General features: G+C 40.0%; 1 protein-coding gene across 1 annotated transcript; it reads left to right on the top strand.

The window, feature by feature from the left end:
* The first annotated feature begins 2003 nt into the window (after positions 1-2003).
* Positions 2004-19749, top strand: GFPT2 (glutamine-fructose-6-phosphate transaminase 2). Its single transcript, XM_035560597.2, has 19 exons — positions 2004-2192; positions 6978-7085; positions 7743-7841; positions 8515-8640; positions 9208-9266; positions 9821-9955; positions 11410-11471; positions 13070-13149; positions 13467-13584; positions 14305-14468; positions 14570-14665; positions 14770-14867; positions 15213-15333; positions 15658-15815; positions 15952-16066; positions 16678-16805; positions 17458-17625; positions 18031-18192; positions 18859-19749. Exons 1-19 carry the CDS (start codon positions 2186-2188, stop codon positions 18901-18903), a joined length of 2049 nt encoding a protein of 682 aa, XP_035416490.1. The 5' UTR covers positions 2004-2185; the 3' UTR covers positions 18904-19749.
* The last annotated feature ends 20 nt before the right edge of the window (positions 19750-19769 follow it).

Genomic DNA, 19769 nt, shown 5'->3' with positions numbered 1-19769 from the left:
CTAATTGTGGTGATATTTAAAAAAAAAAAAAAAAAAGTGCTTCTTTCCCACTGTCTGCACTGCTGGCTAGTTACCTCCAGTACCAGCAGGAGGGGGGTCTGTCCCTTCCCAGCTTGCTGACACACCAGGCTGCGAACAGTAACAAACTGAGATGAAGCGTAGTTTAAAATAATACACTAGAGGCTGAGGAGCAGATGGGCTGGCAATAATGGGCTGGAGTTACGAAGGAGGTAGGTAACCTTGGGAAGACTGGGAGGGGGCCCAGCTGAAAGTAGTGAAATCTTCAACTATTGCACATCTGTATTTGGGTGTTTCCTTGCCTTTGTGCTGGTTATCTTAGATAAGATCATTAGTTTGGTACGATTGTTTAAAAAAATAATCAAAAGCTAACAAATTACTAAAATTCATGTTGTATAGAGAGTAAAAAAGATGTTATATTTATTGTATATAATTTAATACAAATAACAAGATAATTTAACAAGAATTGCTGAGACTATGAACTTCCCACTCAATTTGGGCTGGGTTTGGGAGAAAATGCAAGATCAGAGACTGTTTCAGAGGAGGAGGAAGTTAATCCAAACAGACAAGATAAACTGGAATGGAGTGTCAAAATGACTTGTCTGATGTCACACAGCAAGTTGGTGACAGAGCTGGGACTACCAGAGTGACAAATCATGTGCCCGTTTGGTTTTATTCTGGGGCAGTGAGGAGAAGAAAACAAAACTGGTTTGTACTGAGTATGGTGTGCATAGCTGTTCCGTACAGGCAGTAAAAATGCATGTATTCTTTCTCATAAACTAATTTAAACCAATTTCCCACAATAGACCTTTTTTCTTTATTTTTATGACTTCAAAATATTTTAAATCTCGCCTTAAAAATGAGGTGTGATTTCCTTTGTAAACTCCTGTGCTACTTTAAGAAAAGTACCTGCTTTTTTGTGAGTTGAAATGTTGAGGCTTCAATCTTTATTCTTCATTCAATCTTAGCATCAACTACAAAAGTAACAGAGTTTGAAGGAATCACTCCTTTAAGTAAAAAAATGAACTACCAAAGAGGTTACAAGATAAGATGAGCCCTTACTTTCTATTTTAAATAGGATGCCTTGCACTTGAGTTTCGGTAACTATGTAAGGTGTAGCTAGGGTTATCTCTGTGAAGTATTTTTGTGGTACTTTCTCTTTTCCTTTTCTTATTATGATCAGACTGAAACATCACAAAACTATGTAGTTTAAAAAGTCATGTTTGTTTTGACAGCTGCTTGAGCTACTTTTGTGAGCAAAAGTGCTACATTTTCCCCAGCAACACACTTTGAGGCACTCGCTCTGTCAGTCATCGCTCCCATTCCTTTGCTCGGAAGAGGCTTCCTGAGATAAGAGGTCACAAGTTTCTCCAGAAGAAGGCAAAGCTTGAGCCTGCTGTGTGGGTCACGTCTGCACCGAGGCGCCTGTGAGTGGTGCTGGCTGGCCTGGCCCTATGGGCCTTTTACACGCCCCCCACATCCATCCCAAAAGAGTGCACAACCCAGGACAGAAGTGGCTGGAGGCCCTTTAGCCAGTCTGTAGTGTTTTTTCTCACAAAGTAAAGGGAGGAGAGCGACTGCAAAAGGGCTATGCAGACCGGCTGGGAGTTTGGTTAACTGCTGCTGGGAATCCTCAGTGGCTGGTGGAGGCTGATGGCCCTGGCCTTTGGCCCTTGCTCGACTGAGCACTAACACAGGTGCTTTCACTCCTGCATGTGCTGGTCAGTGCGTGTGTTTTTAAACCGAAAAGACTCGATAGTGGGGGACACCCCACACTGCCAAGCCGCGAGAGGAGCTCCCCGGCCTCTTGCGCTGACAGGACGGACCGCCGCGCTGCTGCCCGGCCTCCTCCGTGTGCACACCCCCACGCTCCCCGCCGCTCCCCCAGCCCTCAGCAGCTCGGGCGAGACCCTCGGGCCCCCGGCAGGGGGGAGACGGGCGGGGCCGTGCTGGGGGCAGGACGCGAAGGGCCGCGGCAGGGCTCTGCCCTCGCCGTGCACCCACCCGCTGGGGGCCCCGGGCGGAGCGGCCCCAGCGCCCGCTCCCCGCCCAATGAGCAGGGAGGCAGGGGCCGGCCCGGCCCGGCCGCGCTATAAGAACGGGGGCGGCGGCAGTCCCCCAGCGAGGTCGCCTTTGCTGGTAGCGGGACGGGTCGTGAGCAGCCACCATGTGCGGTGAGTGACGGGGCCGGCCCCGGGCAGCCCTCGTCCTCCGGGCGGGACGGGGACGGAGCCGGCGGCCTCTCTCCGGCCGCGGCGGGGGTCGCTCGGGCAAAGCGGGTTGTCCCCGGGGCAGGTCGCGATTTCTGTCGGGATAAGAGCTGCTTTGTGCCGTGCAGGGACAGCCGGAGCCGCGGGGTGTGAGACGACGACGGCGGCGGCTTTGTTCGGGAACCGGCCCCTCTGCGTCCATTTTGTGTGTGGGGGGAAGTCGGGGGGAAGGGGCTGAGCGGTAACGGCAGGTAAAGGTGGCGCTTCCTCGCTCCTCCGAGGGCGGGCAGCCTGCCTTGCTGCCCACGGCTGTGTCCCGCGGTCTCTGGGTCAGCAGCGGCTCCTTGCCTATTCCCGGGGGGGTCCCGACCACGTTGTTGCCTTCGCCACCGGCCCCGGTGCCTCCCCTCGGTTCATCGCCGCCAGGGCTGGTGCAGAGCCCTGGGCGCTGTGCCTCTGCCCTTGCCAGCCCGGGGCTGCGGCTCGGCCGTGACTCACGGCCCGACGGCGGTGATAGGGAGAGTTTGTGGTTTTCAAACAAAGGCTGTGAAGAAGCTTAGTTCCTCGCGGATGAGTTTATTCACCTTCCTTTATCTCGTAAAGACGAGATAGTGGCGATAACGCCCGCATCACGTGTGCGGTTGTTTAAGAGATGCTTTGGGCGAGGTGAAAAAGTATGCATTCAAAGGCTGCTAATGCAATATATTCTGTGAAATTGTATTAAACTTTACCTGTTCCTTCACTGAAACTTCCTCTGAGGTCGGGGAGGATATTTTGGTTGAAAGGAGAAAAATCTCCCCTTGTACTTCTAGGAGTCACAGACAAAACCTTCTTTGTGAGATCACGACTGAAAAAAAAAGTTGAGTTACCGCTCCCAAAAATGCACGTTCTGAGCTAGCTATCTTTTCCCTGCCTCCACATCCTTTTTTATTGTAACCTCAAAAAGAGCAGGCTGTCTAGCAAGCCTCTTTCACTTGAATGGAAACAGGAGATGGTTCTGTTTGAGCGCCTACGTGACTCTCCTGTCGCTATCACCAGAACAAACCCAGTGCCTCACACAAAACCCCCTCAGGTGAGAGACTTGGCTCAGTGCCTAGGCAAACCAAAGGTACTGGTTGCAAGTGTTAAACAGTGAGATACGTAATGACAATATCAAAAGTTTGGTACATCTGAGCTGTATATTGATTGGGAAACGAGGGTGTCAGCGCTGGTGAATGAGTTTGGTGAAACAGCTAGCTTGGGGTGGAGTTACTGACTCAGTATGAAATGGCAGAGGGCAGTAATTCATAAAGCACAGTGAGAGTAGCGTTAGTTTGTTCCTGTCAATGGTTGGAGATCCGCCACCTTCAGCAATAGCAAAATGGGTAAATGTTACAAGAAAGTTAGGACTAAATTGTTACCGAGGGCAAAAAAAAAAGTCTTAGGGAATTGCTGGTCTGTTTCCCAAACTCTGAAATCTGAGCCAATTTAATGTGGTGTCTGTTAACATGAAAGTTGTCCCATGTCTCCCTTCCCATGCTGAATATACAATCATAAAATAGTTTGAGTTGTAAGGGACATTTAACATCATCTAGTTCCAGCGACCCCTGCCATGATGTATGAAGTGCAGGAGTTTTTGAGGTTGCAATTAGCAGTTTTAAACGTTTTTTTAATGTCTTTCCAAGTTTCAGTTTTCACACTTAAGGAATATGTCCTGTGTTTTCTCTGACTTCAGGTAGCACATTGAAGATCTAAAACTACTCTTCACTGTTTTGAAAATACATAGGTCATTAGGTACTGACATATGCATGCTCTTTAGGCAACAAAGTTGAGATGTTATCACACTCGCATATACAAAGACAGTACAGCAAAACTGTACAGAGTTTAAACAAATGGGTGAAATATTTTTATTTTTATTCTTAAAACTGGATTACCTATTTTAAAAGAAACGTTTCATCAGCGTATGAGGTTGTGTCTGGGAGTTTCTCAGAAGTAAGTTTCTGGCATCAACAGTGTGCTTGCCCCGATAGAAGCACCCTTTTATTTAAAAAATAAATTAATTTTACTCAAACTTCAAGTATAGGCTGCCCCCTTCTTGATTTTGGTGAAATCTTGCAATTGCATGTGTTCTTGTAGAATTTTCTCACAAAAATACTCAGTGAACTTTTTTCCGCTCTTTGTGACACTCGGCTTGCAATACTGAAAGGGGAAGGGGAAACTTTAAAGTCTTAATACACATGTCAAGGGAGAGCCTTGTTTTCAGTGTCCGTACTGGTTTAAAGCTGTCTATACTAGTGTTTTAACAACCCTGCTTTAAGTGTCTGATTCTGAAGGTAAGCCAAATGAGTACTTGAGCCTTTACTGAGGAGGAGAGAAGCAAGCTCTGGAAATGGCATCTAATAGCTTGGGGAGGCAGTTATAAAGGAACTTACTTACATCACAAACCTCTGTTATCATGAATATGATTCAGCTAAGATTCAGTCGCACTAATTTGCTTCCAGAAGGAAGGAAGCCACGAGAAGCTTTTATCAAATGTTGTTTCTCTGTGAGTTGAGCAATGTGCTTTAAATCTAGTCAAAATGATGACTGAGTAGGGAAGAAAATACGCAAGCGGGAAAATCATGAAACAGAGCAGTACTGGAGAAAAGATGCTGAGAGCAAGATTTATTTCCTTTGACTGGAAGAGTTTGTAATGCATTTCTTAAGAAGTCAGGCTCCAGCTATTGCTTTCACTGTAACAGCCGCTGGTGACTTCTGAGTCTCCTAATTCACGTGTGTGGAAGCACAGCTACAGTTCCCTAGAAACAGGGATCCTTTTAACAATTCCAGCACACTGGTAGTATTGTGAGGACAGTCCCGAAGGAAGGTTTTTCCTGGAGCTCTGTGTAGTCAGAGATGCCACATGGAACACACAAGCCTGATGCATCTTAAATACATTGTGAAATCTGGCCTAGAAAGTATAGCTGGGTCTGAAATGAGGTGTGTAGCAATGTTTTGGAATGATGTTGAGAAATTTGTATTGAAGAATGCTGCTCTTGAGGTTCGTGGTTAGTGCCAGAGAACGGTAAATGTCTGTCTGGAAAAATGATCAACAAGCTCTCAGTCTAAGGTGGCTTTATATAACTGGAGGCATTATTTTTCAAAGTGTCCATGAAGAACAGTATTTAGCTGTTCGAATTCCCAAGTACCTCTTTAAATGCAACTATTGTCTTAATATCTCCATTAATGTTGGACACTCCAGAAATAATTAGGCGAAGCTCCTCGTAAATCTCACTTCCTTAGCAGAAAAGCATTTACCAGCCTTTAATTCTTCCAAGATAAATCCAGAGACCAGTGGAATAGTCTCTTAGGCTCACTGTCAGATCAGCAGTATTAATGGCTTAAAACCGGGGAGTACCAAACCCATGGCAATATTTATAAGCACGATTTACTGGTGTATCGTTATAACAGCTTCTTCACTACAACCATTTACAGTTCAAAAGCTTTAATTGAGGGGGAAAAGGGTGTTGAATTTCAAACAAAGGCTTTTTCTATTTAAAACGCTTGTCTGAACTGCTTATCTGTTGAGCTCTTCAAGTCTGCCTTTTGCAAACAGTTTCCAGTCCTCACTTGCTGCTTGGAGAAATCCTTGAAACAGTGCAGTTAGACTTGTCTGGTTTACTGGGATATAGATTTACAGGAGTTAATAACAGGGCCTAATTCGTCCTTATAGATGCCCAAGTCCCAAGGAAGCATAGTAGGCAGAAGAAAGAAATGATTGTGTTTTCCCTTGAAGGTGACCCTTTTTTATTAAACCTTTTCTGAAGATACAACATCATCCCCCAAACTCCATTTAAGAAAAATGCTTGTGTACTCTTGCCTTCCAAGAAGAAAAAAAAAAAAGTGTGAAGGGAGGGGAAACAGGCCAAAAACTCAAAAAGCCACTTCTTGGTTGATGACTAGCTTATTGAAGAGAAGAGAGATCAGACTTGCAGACTCTTTCAGGCTTTCTGTTTGCCAAGTAGGCAAGGAGCAAGTTCGTGCCTTTCCTGTGATGCCTCTGTAAAAGCTGACCCTGAGTAATGTGGGGCAAGCAAAGGGATCTTATGTCTCTGCATTGGGTTTGGCAGGCAGCATTGTGTTGAGGCAGCGCGAAGGGTGAATGCTTGGTTTTTGGGTGAGCCTGTTCTGTGTCTTCTGTTTCTCTCCTTTGTTGTCCTATCCTTTTGACTTCTGCCCTTTCTTTATATTGGCTTCTGTATTCTGTTCCTGCTGAAGTGACTGTTGTATGCCAGGTTAGGTTGGAGCCTTTCAAAAATAGACGTTGTGCCTAGTGCCTACCCATGGGTATTTGGGGCCGTGACTTTGATTACAAAAGTCTCCTTGTGTTAGAACTGGTGAATATATTCCTTCTTTAAATGTCTAGTTTTAGATTGGGATATGAAATAGATCATAATGTTTCCATTTTCAGCTGTGGTTTTCATTAAAAGTAGATTTTTTTAAAGCTCTCTCAACTGTTTAACTCTTGGTGGGTAATATGAGACGAGTGAAACCAGCCAGGAAAGCTTGTGTTTGCTTGATCAACATGATGGTCCTGATTCGTTTATTGTATTTGAGCTCTTTCAACTTAAAAAACCCATTAGCAAGATTTGTACAAAATGGGAGGTGGCATCCTCCTCGGACGTCTCTGTGATGCTAGTAAGTAAAGAGTTTAAATTGAGTTTGAAGGGATACAAACTAACAAAAAAATGTCGCTTCTTTTTTCCCCCTTCCCTTTTTCTCTTTAAACAGGAATTTTTGCTTATCTGAACTACAGAGTACCTCGGACTCGAAAGGAAATATTTGAAACCCTGATAAAAGGATTACAGAGATTGGAATACAGAGGATATGACTCTGCAGGTATCTAAATTAACAAATTAATTTTAGCAACCAATAGCAACTTATGTTCCTTACGCGACTTTCAGCTTCTTCATCTTGAATTTTTCTTTTTTATCCTTCAATTTGAAACATCAGTACTAATTACCTTGATTCTTGGATCTGCTTCTTTCAGCTTTCTTCAGGACTTCAAATTGGGTGTGCAGCTCTGTAATCAGATGGTGATTGAATTTTAGTACACATAAGCAAAGTAAACAGGGTGTGAGGAAGAAGACTTACATTGCAGGGTCATGTAGTTTGTGCCTCAATTTTTGTGTGTGTATGTAAGTCCTAGTGAAAAGATGAGGGAGCTTGAACTTATATTTTGAGCTTGCTAATTTCACCAGGCAAAATATGTCAGTGTGTCTCCAAGCAAAATGTGAGTTAACCGTCTTGTATTTTTTTTTTTTCATTTATGCAGTGGATAGTCATTAATCTAGTTTGATTTGAATAGTGATTTGAAATCAAATAATGTCATTTGAACACACACGGGTCTAGTGACAGATTTCAAGTACATCTCTTTGAAGGATAACTTTCAAATAACAGTTGCATCTGTATATGATTGTCTGTATTTTCTCAGCCGTTTTTAGCTGATGTATTTCATGCTTTAATTAACACTTGTGACTGGGTCCTGTATTGCAGGAGTGGCAATTGATGGAAATAATAATGAAGATAAAGAAAGGTTCATCAAACTGGTCAAGAAAAGAGGAAAAGTAAAGGCCCTGGAAGAAGAGTTGTACAGTACGTGTCTTAAAAAACACCCCTTTACTTTGGCCACCCAGTCAGCTAATATCTGCATCTCAGCAGAAAGACCATGAAATTTGCAGTACGGTTTTATTGCAGAAATAACTGCAGTTAAATAATTTATGCTCCCCAGTTCTGCACTTAAAAAGCAAGCTTGGTCTTCAGGTATGGTGCTGTGAAATTATTAGTCTACTTCCCCCCTCATTTGGTTGTTTGTGCTAAAGACCTGGGCTCCATTGGTGATTTACTCAGATGATTTCTGTGTTTGGTAGCTAAAATGTCAGAACATGGACTCTGACAGAATTTATGAGCACTTAAGCAGCTGGCTGTCATCACAATCTGCTTTATGCAGTGCTTCCATCTGTGAAGAACTGAAGTTGTATTTTAGTAAGTTTATATTATAATTTGTAGTAATGTGGTCTGCTGGCCTAGTTGTTGGTATTGGCTGAGAATGCTTGAGTCTTGGCAAACAAAGTTTTAATCAGTCACTTGAACTGTCTGAAGTGTAGTGTCAAGTAAGCAAATGGTTTTAAAGGAAGCCAGAAGATAACTTAGATTTTTGCTGCAAGAATTCTCTTAGAGTTTTACTAATTTTGTGCATGTGTGTGAGTGTGAGAGGGAGATTCGCTCAACTTTAAATATTACTGTTTTTTGAATTTCTTGTCTATAGAACAAGATGGCTTGGATTCCAAAGCAGATTTTGAAACACATTTTGGAATTGCTCATACTCGGTGGGCGACCCATGGAGTACCAAGTGCAATAAACAGTCACCCTCAGAGATCAGATAAAGGGAATGGTATGTATTTTCCACAGCGCTTTGGAACGGTATGAATTTGGAACAGTTGAATCCCCACAGTACAACATATACCCGAATGCAAGTAAGAAGAGAGGTTATCTATGTTGTATACTAGGGCTAAGTTGTTACCATTCTGCTTAGGTTAGAGACATTTACAATAAAACAGCTTCTTCTGAGGCTAACGTAGCACTGTAAAAGACTCATGAGGTCTGTTCTCTGAAAATGGATGCAAATTAGTCAAAGGACAACATTTTTATTTTAAAAATTGAGATTCCAAAAATCTAAGTGCATCAATATTGTCTGGGCTGGGAAGAGGAGATTTCATTTTGTTACCTCTCTTGAGGTATGTCTTGGTGCTGTTCTACCGGGTGTATTCTACCTTTGTATGCCTTCAAAATTCCCAATCTTCTGCTTTCTGTTGTGAATGTTAAGATAAACTGTAGGTCTGAAAGCTGTATCAGGTGGTTTCTAGTGTACCTATAAGCCATTTTCTCTAATTTTATGTTCTGGTTAGATATCTTAATTTTAATATGTTACTTATGTATGTCTATTTTTTTTTCCTTTTAGAATTTGTTGTTATCCATAATGGAATCATCACAAATTACAAGGACCTGAGAAAATTTTTGGTGAGTCTGTGGCAACTTCATTTTTAAACTAGAAACTAAATACTCCACTGTGTGATGTTAGGTCTTTCAGGACTGTTAGAACCTGAATTCAAATTTCTTATGTCAGCTGTAAAATAGTAGTGTAAAGGAATCTGCCTAAGAAAGGTACTCAGGAGTTGGCAAAGAGCAATATGCTCTTGTAATCCTAAATGCAAAGTACTTTGAGTAGAGTAGCATTGTGCTCAAACTGGTTGAGAGTGCATGTGGAGTGGGCTTCGTCCTGTCTCTCATTGCTTAAAGATGCTAAGCAAGTCTTACTAAAGTGTTTCTGAAACAGTTGTCCTGGAAACAGGACAGTTATCCTGAAACAGGACAAGTTTTTATACTTCGTAGTGAGATATCTATATATAGATATATCTCCATATATATATATATGTACCCGTCCAATGTAATGCTCCAAGCAATGTAATGCTCCAAGCAATCTGTTTTACCATGCAGTTTCTGGTGGGAGACAGATGAAGTGTTTTTTGCCTGAGGATGAAAACACCTTTTACTTTACTATTTAATATTCTTAGGAGAGCAAAGGCTACGAATTCGAATCTGAAACAGATACAGAAACGATCCCCAAATTGATCAAATACATGTATGACAACAGAGAGAGTGAAGACACCAGTTTTTCAGCTTTGGTAGAAAGAGTTATTCAACAGTTGGTAAGTGGGAAGTTCCTTTTTTTTCCCCCATACTGAAGTATAAGCTAACTATGTGGTTCCTTAGGATTCTGCGTTTATGCCTTTGGATTCTCTGTAGGGTTCCTTAGAAAGTGCTACAGATAACAGTTTTTGGCTTCTAAACAATGCTCAATAGACCAAGAAATTAGATTAAAATTTTGGAAACTTCAAAAGCTTTTCAATGCAAAATTTTAAATTGCATTAGAAGTTGGTGGGTAGTTTTGGTGTGTGTGTTGTTTGCTTTTTTTAAGAACGAGGTTATCAGAGTTTCTGAATGAAGCAGCTTAGTTTAAAAAATAAATATATTGTAGGAGCCTCTGGGGCTTGGTACCTCTCATGAAGGGCAGTGTGCTCTCAAAGGCTATTCTGATCATGTTAAAACAGTGCTGTGATTCAAGTTTGTTTCATAATATGCTTTGGCTCCCACGTTTGGAAATAGATCCAACAAGCTGTACTCATTCGTGGCTTAGCTGGTTCCCAAACTGTGAAGTGGGAATCTACTGTTACTTAGTACGTGAACACTTAGATCTTTGACAGACGCATTGCAAACTTGGAGAAAGCTTGCTTTGTTTCCTTCCCCAATATCCAGGCAGATGTTTTTCCTCCCGTTCCTGCAGTTTCTTACACTCTTTTCACCTCCCCTTTCTCCTCTCTAAGGCAGCTCTGTAGTATTCTCCCTAGAGCAGAGCTGGAATACACATGAAGTAAAGGAAGGCCTTTGTGGGTCAAGAGGGAATAGTGGTGCACCAGCCTAGTTGAGGGGAAGGGTGGCTTCATCTGGCCACAGAACAAGTGCAGAGTAGTCTCAGACCAGAGCCTCTGTACGGGGAGTGAATATTACCATCTCTTTTCTGTTTGCAAGGTGGGAGGGCTTTTGTTTCTGCTTTTGGAATACTTGTGAGTTTTGTGTTAATACAAGTTCATTGTATGCTCCTGCTCTTGTTCTTACATTGTGGATTTGGGGATTTTGAACTGTGTGTTGTTTTGTTTGGGTAAAGATTTTGCTGCTTAACCTAGAAGTAGTAATTTCAAAATCTTAGCTTAAAATGCACAAGCAGGCAAACCTATGTGCATATTCCTAATAAAAGTAAATTTGTAACACAATCTTCATGTTGATTATACATCTCTGAGATTTTCTTAACCCCTACTTGGGAATGCATTGTTTTTATTTATAAAAAGAGGCTAAGTGTCTTGGCTAAGTGCGTGCTTCCTGATCTTTCAACTGTTGCACTGTATGTGTATGTTAGCTTGTTCTGCTTCACAACCAATTCCTTTTAAAGGTGCAGTCTGCCTTTCAGGAAGAGATTGCTGATAGTACCACAGAGCTTTCCTTTGGAGCCTTCTCAGGAAGAGGGGGCCCCGGTTATATGAGGCATAACTAATTGAGATAAGTTGTTTAGGACTTTTTTTTTCTCTTCTGTCTCCATGGTTTCTAGGAAGGTGCTTTTGCATTGGTTTTCAAGAGTATCCATTACCCAGGTGAAGCTGTTGCCACCAGGTTAGTAAAAGTCCATTTTAAATATATGCCATTTTAGGTATATAAAAAAAAAAGCTAATGTCTCTTTAAATGTCAGTAAACATCTTTAACATCAGTATCTTATTTTAAAAAATATTAGAAGTTTGTGATTAACTAAATCTCAGAAGGTAGATAGCTATGTCAGTGGAATCTTTCTGAAGCACAGTAAAGCTCTGCTGAGCCTCTCTTCAACTGGCTGTTAAATATAACTTAATTTGAGCTGTACTGACTGTACACAGAATTTGCAGAGGCCTTTGTTGATTCTGTCATCTTTAACTTGCTTTTGTTTACTAAATTAGATGCAAACTTTGAGGATGTAAACACAACAGTGAAAAGTAACCAGATGATGTATTCTCTATTCACACAAATACACTTTTAGTCATCCAAATGACATTCTCGGAAGAATTTATCACTGACAAACTTATTCCTGTAGTCTGTCCTTTTATCTGTTATAGTGTGCCAGTGGAGATGCTTAGTGTATCTTCTGTTTCTAAAGTTGTATAGAGAGTATGGTAGCATTTCTACTTTATCAAAAAGGGGAGGGAAAGGGTTTGGAACAGTTTTTTCATAGAATCACAGAATCATTTAGGCTGGAAAAGACCTTTAAGATCATCAAGTCCAACCACGCACCTTTCACTATGAATAAATACTGAGCATGTGTTCAGGTTGGCTGAAATCCCATCATACTGATAGGTTATACAAATAGCATTCTATGGTTTTTATAGCATGTATGAGCTTTGTAAGTTCTAGTTCTATTTATACTTGGAAAAAACTTGCAGGAAATGTAAAGACACTAAAGTAGCAAGTGAAGTAATAGTGGGAATAAAGCCTGTTTTATACTATAACCTAAAAGCCCATTGCTTCTGTGGTCTGAAATGGGACTCCGTTAATGTTGTGAAAAAGACAGCTGTATCATCATTCTAACTGGAGAACATCTGAACTGAACTATTCTATATGTGGTTCAGGTTTGGGTATTCAGGAGTGAGGGGATTAAGAAGAGCTAAACTTGTAATCTGAGGTGTCGAGGGAATGTATTACTCTTTTATTCCTGTGAGATTTATTTATTTTTAATAAGCTCTTTATGTGGCACATGACCCATATAATTAAAAAATTGCCTTTAATATTCCACGGTTTCAGAGATCCAGTAGTGGTGGTTGACAGTTCTGAGTTTAAAACACTAAAGGGTGGAACAGCATTTTATTAGTAAAGAGTGATAGAGCTAATTGCCTCAATTTAGAGTCAGTGAGTGTTTTTTTTTTTAAATTGTATTCAAAATGGTGCCTGTGCTAAGCTGTTTCCTTATTACTGGAGGAAAAACAACTAGTTCATAGATGTTTTCCTCTACCTGGTGGTAGATCATTGGGAAAGGTTCACATAGGCATATGGCACTTATCCATATAATAAAATCTGGAGAATCTTACAGAAACAAGTCAAGTTTATATAATTCCTGCCATATAATGTTTTTAGAATCAGAGTTGAGAAGGATCATTCCATTTAGGAAGCTGAATGGGACGTTGTCTTTCAACTTCACAGATGCTCTTTGACTTCTCTGTATAAACTTGTGTGTTTTCTCTTTGTAGGAGAGGGAGTCCTTTGCTCATTGGGGTTAGAAGCAAGTACAAGCTCTCCACTGAACAGATTCCTGTTCTATATAGAACATGTAAGTTGATAAAACCAATTACGTTATTTTTAAAAGCTAAAGTTATTGTTACTTTTTGATTAGAAACAAGATTAATCTCTGTACTATAAAACTACCAGCTGCTGCCCCAAATAGCTTCTTAGCTGAGGGTATTCCATTTTTACACTACTGAATGTGTAGTTCATGTAAAAGTGCCCCATCCCTTCTCTCCCCAAAAAAACCTTTAAGCATTTGTGTAACTGTGCACCAGTGATACCTTTAACCTGTATTGTCTGTAATGTTTAGCTTGAACAGGTCTGGTTCTCCATTTAAAGTGTCTCACTTCTTTAATTTAATAGGCAACATTGAGAATGTGAAGAACATGTGCAATTCACGAATGAAAAGACTGGACAGCTCTACCTGCCTTCATGCTGTTGGGGATAAGGCAGTGGAATTTTTCTTTGCTTCAGATGCAAGGTAGTAAAGTACTTGAACTTTTCTCAAATCACTGTTTTCGTTTAGAAGCGAGGTGGTTCTGGGAATCTTATGCTGTCATGCTGCTGCACAGTTGTGTTCTGTTGGGATAGCTTCTTATCCAGGTTACTTCAGAAAGCCCACAGTTTAAAAATGTGGAATCTTGACATCAGCATTTGAGTTGTTTACAGTATCTGGTACAATATCTGCTAATTACTAACCTCTTTGCATTCTCTGAGAAATATATCCAGTGCAGTAAGGGAAGGTGGGTACGAATAGCCACTATCAGTCAAGTATTTGGGCAAACTATAGGTTAATCCGTGTTTTGGCATTTTAATCCAGCTATCTAGGATATCAGACGAGGAAATAGTGCTGTGGTTCCAAACTTAGCAGGAATGTGGGCATTGGATACACATGTAGCAGAAGCATGATCATGACCTCAGGGATCTGTTGGAGATCATGACAAGTAAGATCAGATCAGCACCAATTGGCTGATGTGAGATGCTGTGGTTCCTGAGCCTCCTGCTCCAGGTTCCTGTGAGAGTGCAGGAGGAGCAGCAGATGGAGCCATTTCCTTTAAGATGACTCTATTTGTAGTTATGTCCAAAAGGAAGAGAGAAGTCAGTCTGGAAGTGTGATGGGACATATTTCATTTCAGTGAGGAATGCTGCTACCAGCTCTAACTAAAATGTCAGGATTGTCTTGCTTCTGTGTTTTCTACAGTGCTATCATTGAGCATACCAACAGAGTAATTTTCTTAGAAGATGATGACATTGCAGCAGTAACTGATGGGAAGCTTTCGATTCACCGTCTCGAGCGTTCAGCTAGTGATGATCCTTCCAGGGCCATCCAAACCTTGCAGATGGAATTGCAGCAAATCATGAAGGGTGGGTTGAAACAACAGTAAATGAGTAAAGTTCTCTTTGTAATAGACCTCAAACAGCAAACCATGTGCATAAGCATGACCATGTAATGTTGTTCTGCATAGGTAACTTCAGTGCGTTCATGCAAAAGGAAATCTTTGAACAACCAGAATCAGTTGTCAACACTATGAGAGGCAGGGTGAATTTCGAGAGCAGCACAGGTAACTCAAAACAGGCATTGAAGTTCCACTAAGCCTACAAATTTTAAACGTACTAATTAGAAAATGAAATAATATCATTGATTTTTGCTTTTGTTTGATTACAGTTCTGCTGGGGGGCCTGAAGGACCATTTGAAAGAAATCAGAAGATGCCGAAGACTGATCATTATTGGCTGTGGGACCAGTTACCATGCTGCAGTAGCTGTATGTTCAGCTTTAGCAGAAATGCATATAGAACTCCTAGTTTTGGGGCTTTTAGACAACAGTTCTTCATCTGCTTTTCTGTTTGTGGTACAAACTTTGCCTTTCAATGAAGGGTTGTACACATTCATTTAGTTTTTCTTTGTGCCACGTTCTTTATTAAAGCTCCAATGTTGTTACCTACCATGCTAGAAATTAACTTTTTTAGTCTCAGTGTTTAAATCTCTGGTGGGCTCTAATTATCATTTTTTAATAAGAATTGATTTAGGTTATTTCTCAGTCTTGAGATGTTAAGACTTTTAGGGGTGGCAATAGTGACAAATGTTGTTGTGTGCTGCTTGAATACAGACTCGACAAGTATTGGAAGAATTAACTGAACTACCAGTGATGGTGGAACTTGCTAGTGACTTCCTGGATAGAAACACACCTGTGTTCAGAGATGACGTGTGCTTTTTTATAAGTCAGTCAGGTGAGCTGCTTCTGCTGTTTGTCTTTGACTGAGTGCAAACTAAAGAGAAATGAAAAAAAAAATTCTGAATATTGCAGAGGAGGGTGATAGCTAATGGGCCAGATCTGTCTCGAATGAAGTTTCTTTCAGTCTTGATTCAGGTACATAGACAATGAACGAGTGCTGAAACATTGTTTTCAGATGTATTTTTGCATTGTGTGAGTGTGGATGCAATTATTTAGAACACAGTATAACTACCTTGGTAGTATTTTATGCTGCTTTGGAATCGTCTCTACCCTCTGTCAACCTTAAGTTAGGATGTAAATGTTTGTAAATGCTTTCCAGGTGAAACTGCAGATACGCTTATGGCCTTGAGGTATTGTAAAGAACGTCGTGCTCTAACAGTTGGCATCACAAACACAGTTGGAAGCTCGATATCCAGGGAGACTGACTGTGGTGTACATATCAATGCAGGACCTGAAATAGGTGTGGCAAGCACAAAGGTAATTGCTGTTCAGTGTTCGGCTTCCATACTTCACCACTGTGTAATCCAATATAAATTTTAATTGTAGCACTTCAAATTGAGATTGTGCTAACACTCTGCAGACTTAGCTGCTAAATGTTTTGTTTTGTCTGCAGGCTTATACCAGCCAATTTGTGTCTCTTGTAATGTTTGGCCTAATGATGTCTGAAGACAGAATTTCCTTGCAGAAAAGGAGACAGGAAATCATTAGTGGACTAAAATCGTTGCCAGGTATATTGATATTTTGGGTATGAGGAGGGATAGGGGATGTTGTTTAATGGGTAGTAAAATACTACTCAGAAATTCTTTTAAAAATGTTTTTCTTGTTTAAGTCTCACTCTTCCCTTCTTCCTGAAAGGTGGATGATATATGAAAAATGGACTATTAGATTCTACACCTATTGCCAGTTTTACAAATACCCTTTCAAGAAACCTGGCAGGATGATCAGAATTGCAATAGGGTAGTTTTGTCTAAGAAATATTCCTTGATCTCTTAAGTTGACAATTTAAAATTAGTAAAGCCTTTCACTTTTAAAATGGTATAGATAAAGACAAAACTAATTCAAGATGACTTTAAATGATAAGATGACTTTTTTCACAACTTCCTTTAGAATGGGATGCGCAGACACTAATTAAATGTTAAATTTGTTGCTGTAAATAAGGCCAGACAAAGTTTATTTAAACTGCAGTCGAAGTTGCAAAGATATGTAGTTAACAGTTGAATTATGTTAAGCATATTTGTTATAATAGATCATTAGAGTATCATATTGCAAGCAAACCAGGCAGTAATATTTTTTCCAATTGATGGAGTTTTTTATATGTCCTTTTTATGTGATCCAATAGAGATGATTAAGGAAGTCTTGTCCTTGGATGAGAAGATTCATGATTTGGCTCTTGAACTGTACAAACAAAGATCACTGCTGGTTATGGGTCGTGGATATAATTATGCCACTTGTCTGGAAGGAGCTCTGGTAGGAACCTCTCAAAATCACTGCATGCTACTTAAAATGAGCTTTTGTGGCTTCTGCAGAATAGTTTATTTCTCAGGTTTCTTTAAAGCTTAATTCTACTGCGGTAAAACTGCTATCTGTAATGTTGAACTGAACGTTTACTCCTGTTGGACTGAATGCATACATAAGGTGAACCTGGGTTCAATATCAATTTCTTGGTTTAAAATGCTGACCTGTTTGAAAATATTCTCATAAGACAAAATGGGCTGATGTTCAGGTAAGATGCTCATGCAGGAAACTGCTAACTTATATTTCAAATGTCATGGTGGAATGGATGCATATTTGTCTGTCAGAAGTTTGAAATGTTTAAGGTAGACTGCATTAGGCAAAATTGTGCTCTTAAAAGTTCCTGTTCGTTACTCCATTTCTTTAACTGAAAATGCATGTGCATCGGGAAATTCAATTTCCACCAGCATCCTGCTAGAAATCCCAGCATATAAGCTTGTCTGTTCTAGCCTTTGGCTGATTTTTTTGAAAATGGCAACTTGACGGTGTACATCTGTATTTAATTGGCAGATGTACAGCTTTGATATTTTGCTTCTTGCAGCTTTTATTTGTCATCTGATTTACTTGTAACTTTTTGGCATTTGCTTTTTTTTTTTTTTTATTTAAGAAAATAAAAGAAATTACATATATGCACTCTGAAGGTATCCTGGCTGGTGAGCTGAAACATGGACCACTAGCCCTAATAGATAAACAAATGCCAGTTATCATGGTGATAATGAAGGATCCTTGCTTCACCAAATGCCAGAATGCTCTGCAACAGGTCACTGCTCGACAGGTAAGTTGTTTAACTAATGTAATGTCAGAGAGTAAGAAACTGTGCACACTATATTGCTGCTGACTGTGCCTCAGAAGCAAGATGTATTGATTTTATTTTTTTCTAATTAAAAGTTGTAAATAAGGTGTTATACAGGCACTGCAGTTTGTCATTGAACATTAACACTAGTAGTGACAACTGATTGCATGTGGATGTATTTCAGTTTTGAAGCCAAGGGTATAATGTTAAGAGGTGAAAACATTCAATTCTCACACAACAGTGGGTGATGAAAGCCATTATTCAAGACTGGCATTATCTTTATTAGCAACTTTAGCATTTTCAAACATACTGCAGCCATGTTGTGAACTAATATTGCAAAGGAGTTCTAAGTCGGCTCTTCGCTTAACATTGTAAAAATATTTTCAGGGTCGTCCAATCATTCTGTGTTCTAAAGAAGACACAGAAAGCTCAAAATTTGCCTACAAGACCATTGAGCTGCCTCATACAGTTGACTGCCTTCAAGGAGTCTTGAGTGTTATTCCTCTCCAGTTGCTTTCATTCCACCTGGCTGTTCTCAGAGGATATGATGTAAGTGCTTTCTACATTTAGCCCTCCAGTTAGAACAGTTGCGAATTTCCTTCTACCAGTGTAAAGTGAGATATATGTTTATATGGCATTTCTAAAAAAAAAAAAAAAAACAAACCAAAACAAAAAAACACGATAGTAGTTACAGTCGCTATCAGAGCCTGTAGAGGTGTGGTGGTAGCAGTAGAACTGTGGTTAAAGAGAGCCAGTTCTTCAGCCTCTTTTTTTTAGTGTTATCCTTCTAAAACATGTAAAGATCATTTGTTTAGCTTGATTAGTTACGAATGCAGATAATACTTTTTCAGAAAACTAAATCTTAAAACATGGTATTGCACTTTAACTTAGTTCACTGCCTTGTACAGCGTAGTTTGTTGACTCTGGCTAGGTGTGTCAGTTTGATAACAATGACCTCTGTGCAAAGATGCCCTGTGCAAAAAAACAGCGTGCGTATGTTAGGAGGGTTTTGGAAGCAAGGGTGAATTCAACAGTGAGTTTTCGTCTGCAGATCTGTGGTCTCTTGTGTGTGTTAATGTGTCTAGAATAAAGCAAATCTCCTTAGGAAAACTTTAAAACAAATCAAACACACACACCAGCGTACTGAATGAACTGTCAAATGCAGAATGCCACTTCTATTCTGTCATATACTGAAAGTCTGTCTTTTCTTTCTAGGTGGATTTTCCAAGAAATTTGGCCAAATCTGTTACTGTAGAATAACGGCAAAGAACACCTGATCTTTTTTTCTTTTTTTTTTTTTTTTGTCACCAGACCTCTGAGTTATTCTTGTAGAAATGTTTTTCTGAATTGATAGGTACACGTTTTTTGAAAGAGAATTACAGTGCTAAGTAGCAAGTGTCAGAAGGATTTATCTTGCAGCTTTAAAAGCTTTTCATGTGCCTTGTTACCCAAGTGCTTTTGCTCACAGCAAATATTCCTTTAAGTCCTGAAATTGCCAAAGGAGAAGATAAAAATAATTGTTTACACATGGTATACTGAATGAACTTTTCTACTGTGCAATATATATATATACAGCTCTCTTCAGAGTAACTGTGAACATTTTTTTAGCCTACACTACTTAACTAGTTTTAAAGATTAAAGTATTTATAAGTACAATTGTATAGCTTTTTTAAGTTATTTTTTTAGTATGTTGCTTATCTGTAGCATTGGTAATGCTCAGAACGTAAATACTGAGCATCTTGACACACTTACTTGTGTACAGTTTTTAGTGTGTTTTTTTCCTACTTCAGCCTCAAACTGGAAATTTGTTGTCCCTCTTCCCTCCCAGCTTCTGCTTCCCTGCCCTTGTGACTGTTTTGTATTTAACCAGTCTTTTGTAAAGCTCTTCTGTGGCTGTAAATTCCCAGCTATGTTTTAAATTCCTGTTTCTTTCAACTAATTATTTGAAAAGCCAGAACATCTTGTTTTGTATGCTGCCTCAGCTCTTACTTGCCTAACATGTACAGTGCAACAAAATAAGGGAACTTAGATGTCTTTCATCAAATGGTACTTCTGTTTGAAGTATGTACAATGAAATTAAAATGCGATTAAAGAAAAGATTATATACGTTCTTCTTGTTTCTGATT

Source organism: Cygnus atratus, chromosome 14 (assembly GCF_013377495.2).
Source record: "Cygnus atratus isolate AKBS03 ecotype Queensland, Australia chromosome 14, CAtr_DNAZoo_HiC_assembly, whole genome shotgun sequence".
Taxonomy (NCBI): domain Eukaryota; kingdom Metazoa; phylum Chordata; class Aves; order Anseriformes; family Anatidae; genus Cygnus; species Cygnus atratus.
Note: the sequence above shows the minus strand (reverse complement) of the source record. Positions and strands in the feature narration are given on the sequence as shown.

Bases quoted from the DNA above. Each gene is read 5' to 3' on its own strand.
- GFPT2 (XM_035560597.2), top strand. The intron at 13,150-13,466 runs GTAAGTTGATAA...TTAATTTAATAG, and splicing joins TCCTGTTCTATATAGAACAT to GCAACATTGAGAATGTGAAG. The intron at 17,626-18,030 runs GTAAGTTGTTTA...AAATATTTTCAG, and splicing joins AACAGGTCACTGCTCGACAG to GGTCGTCCAATCATTCTGTG.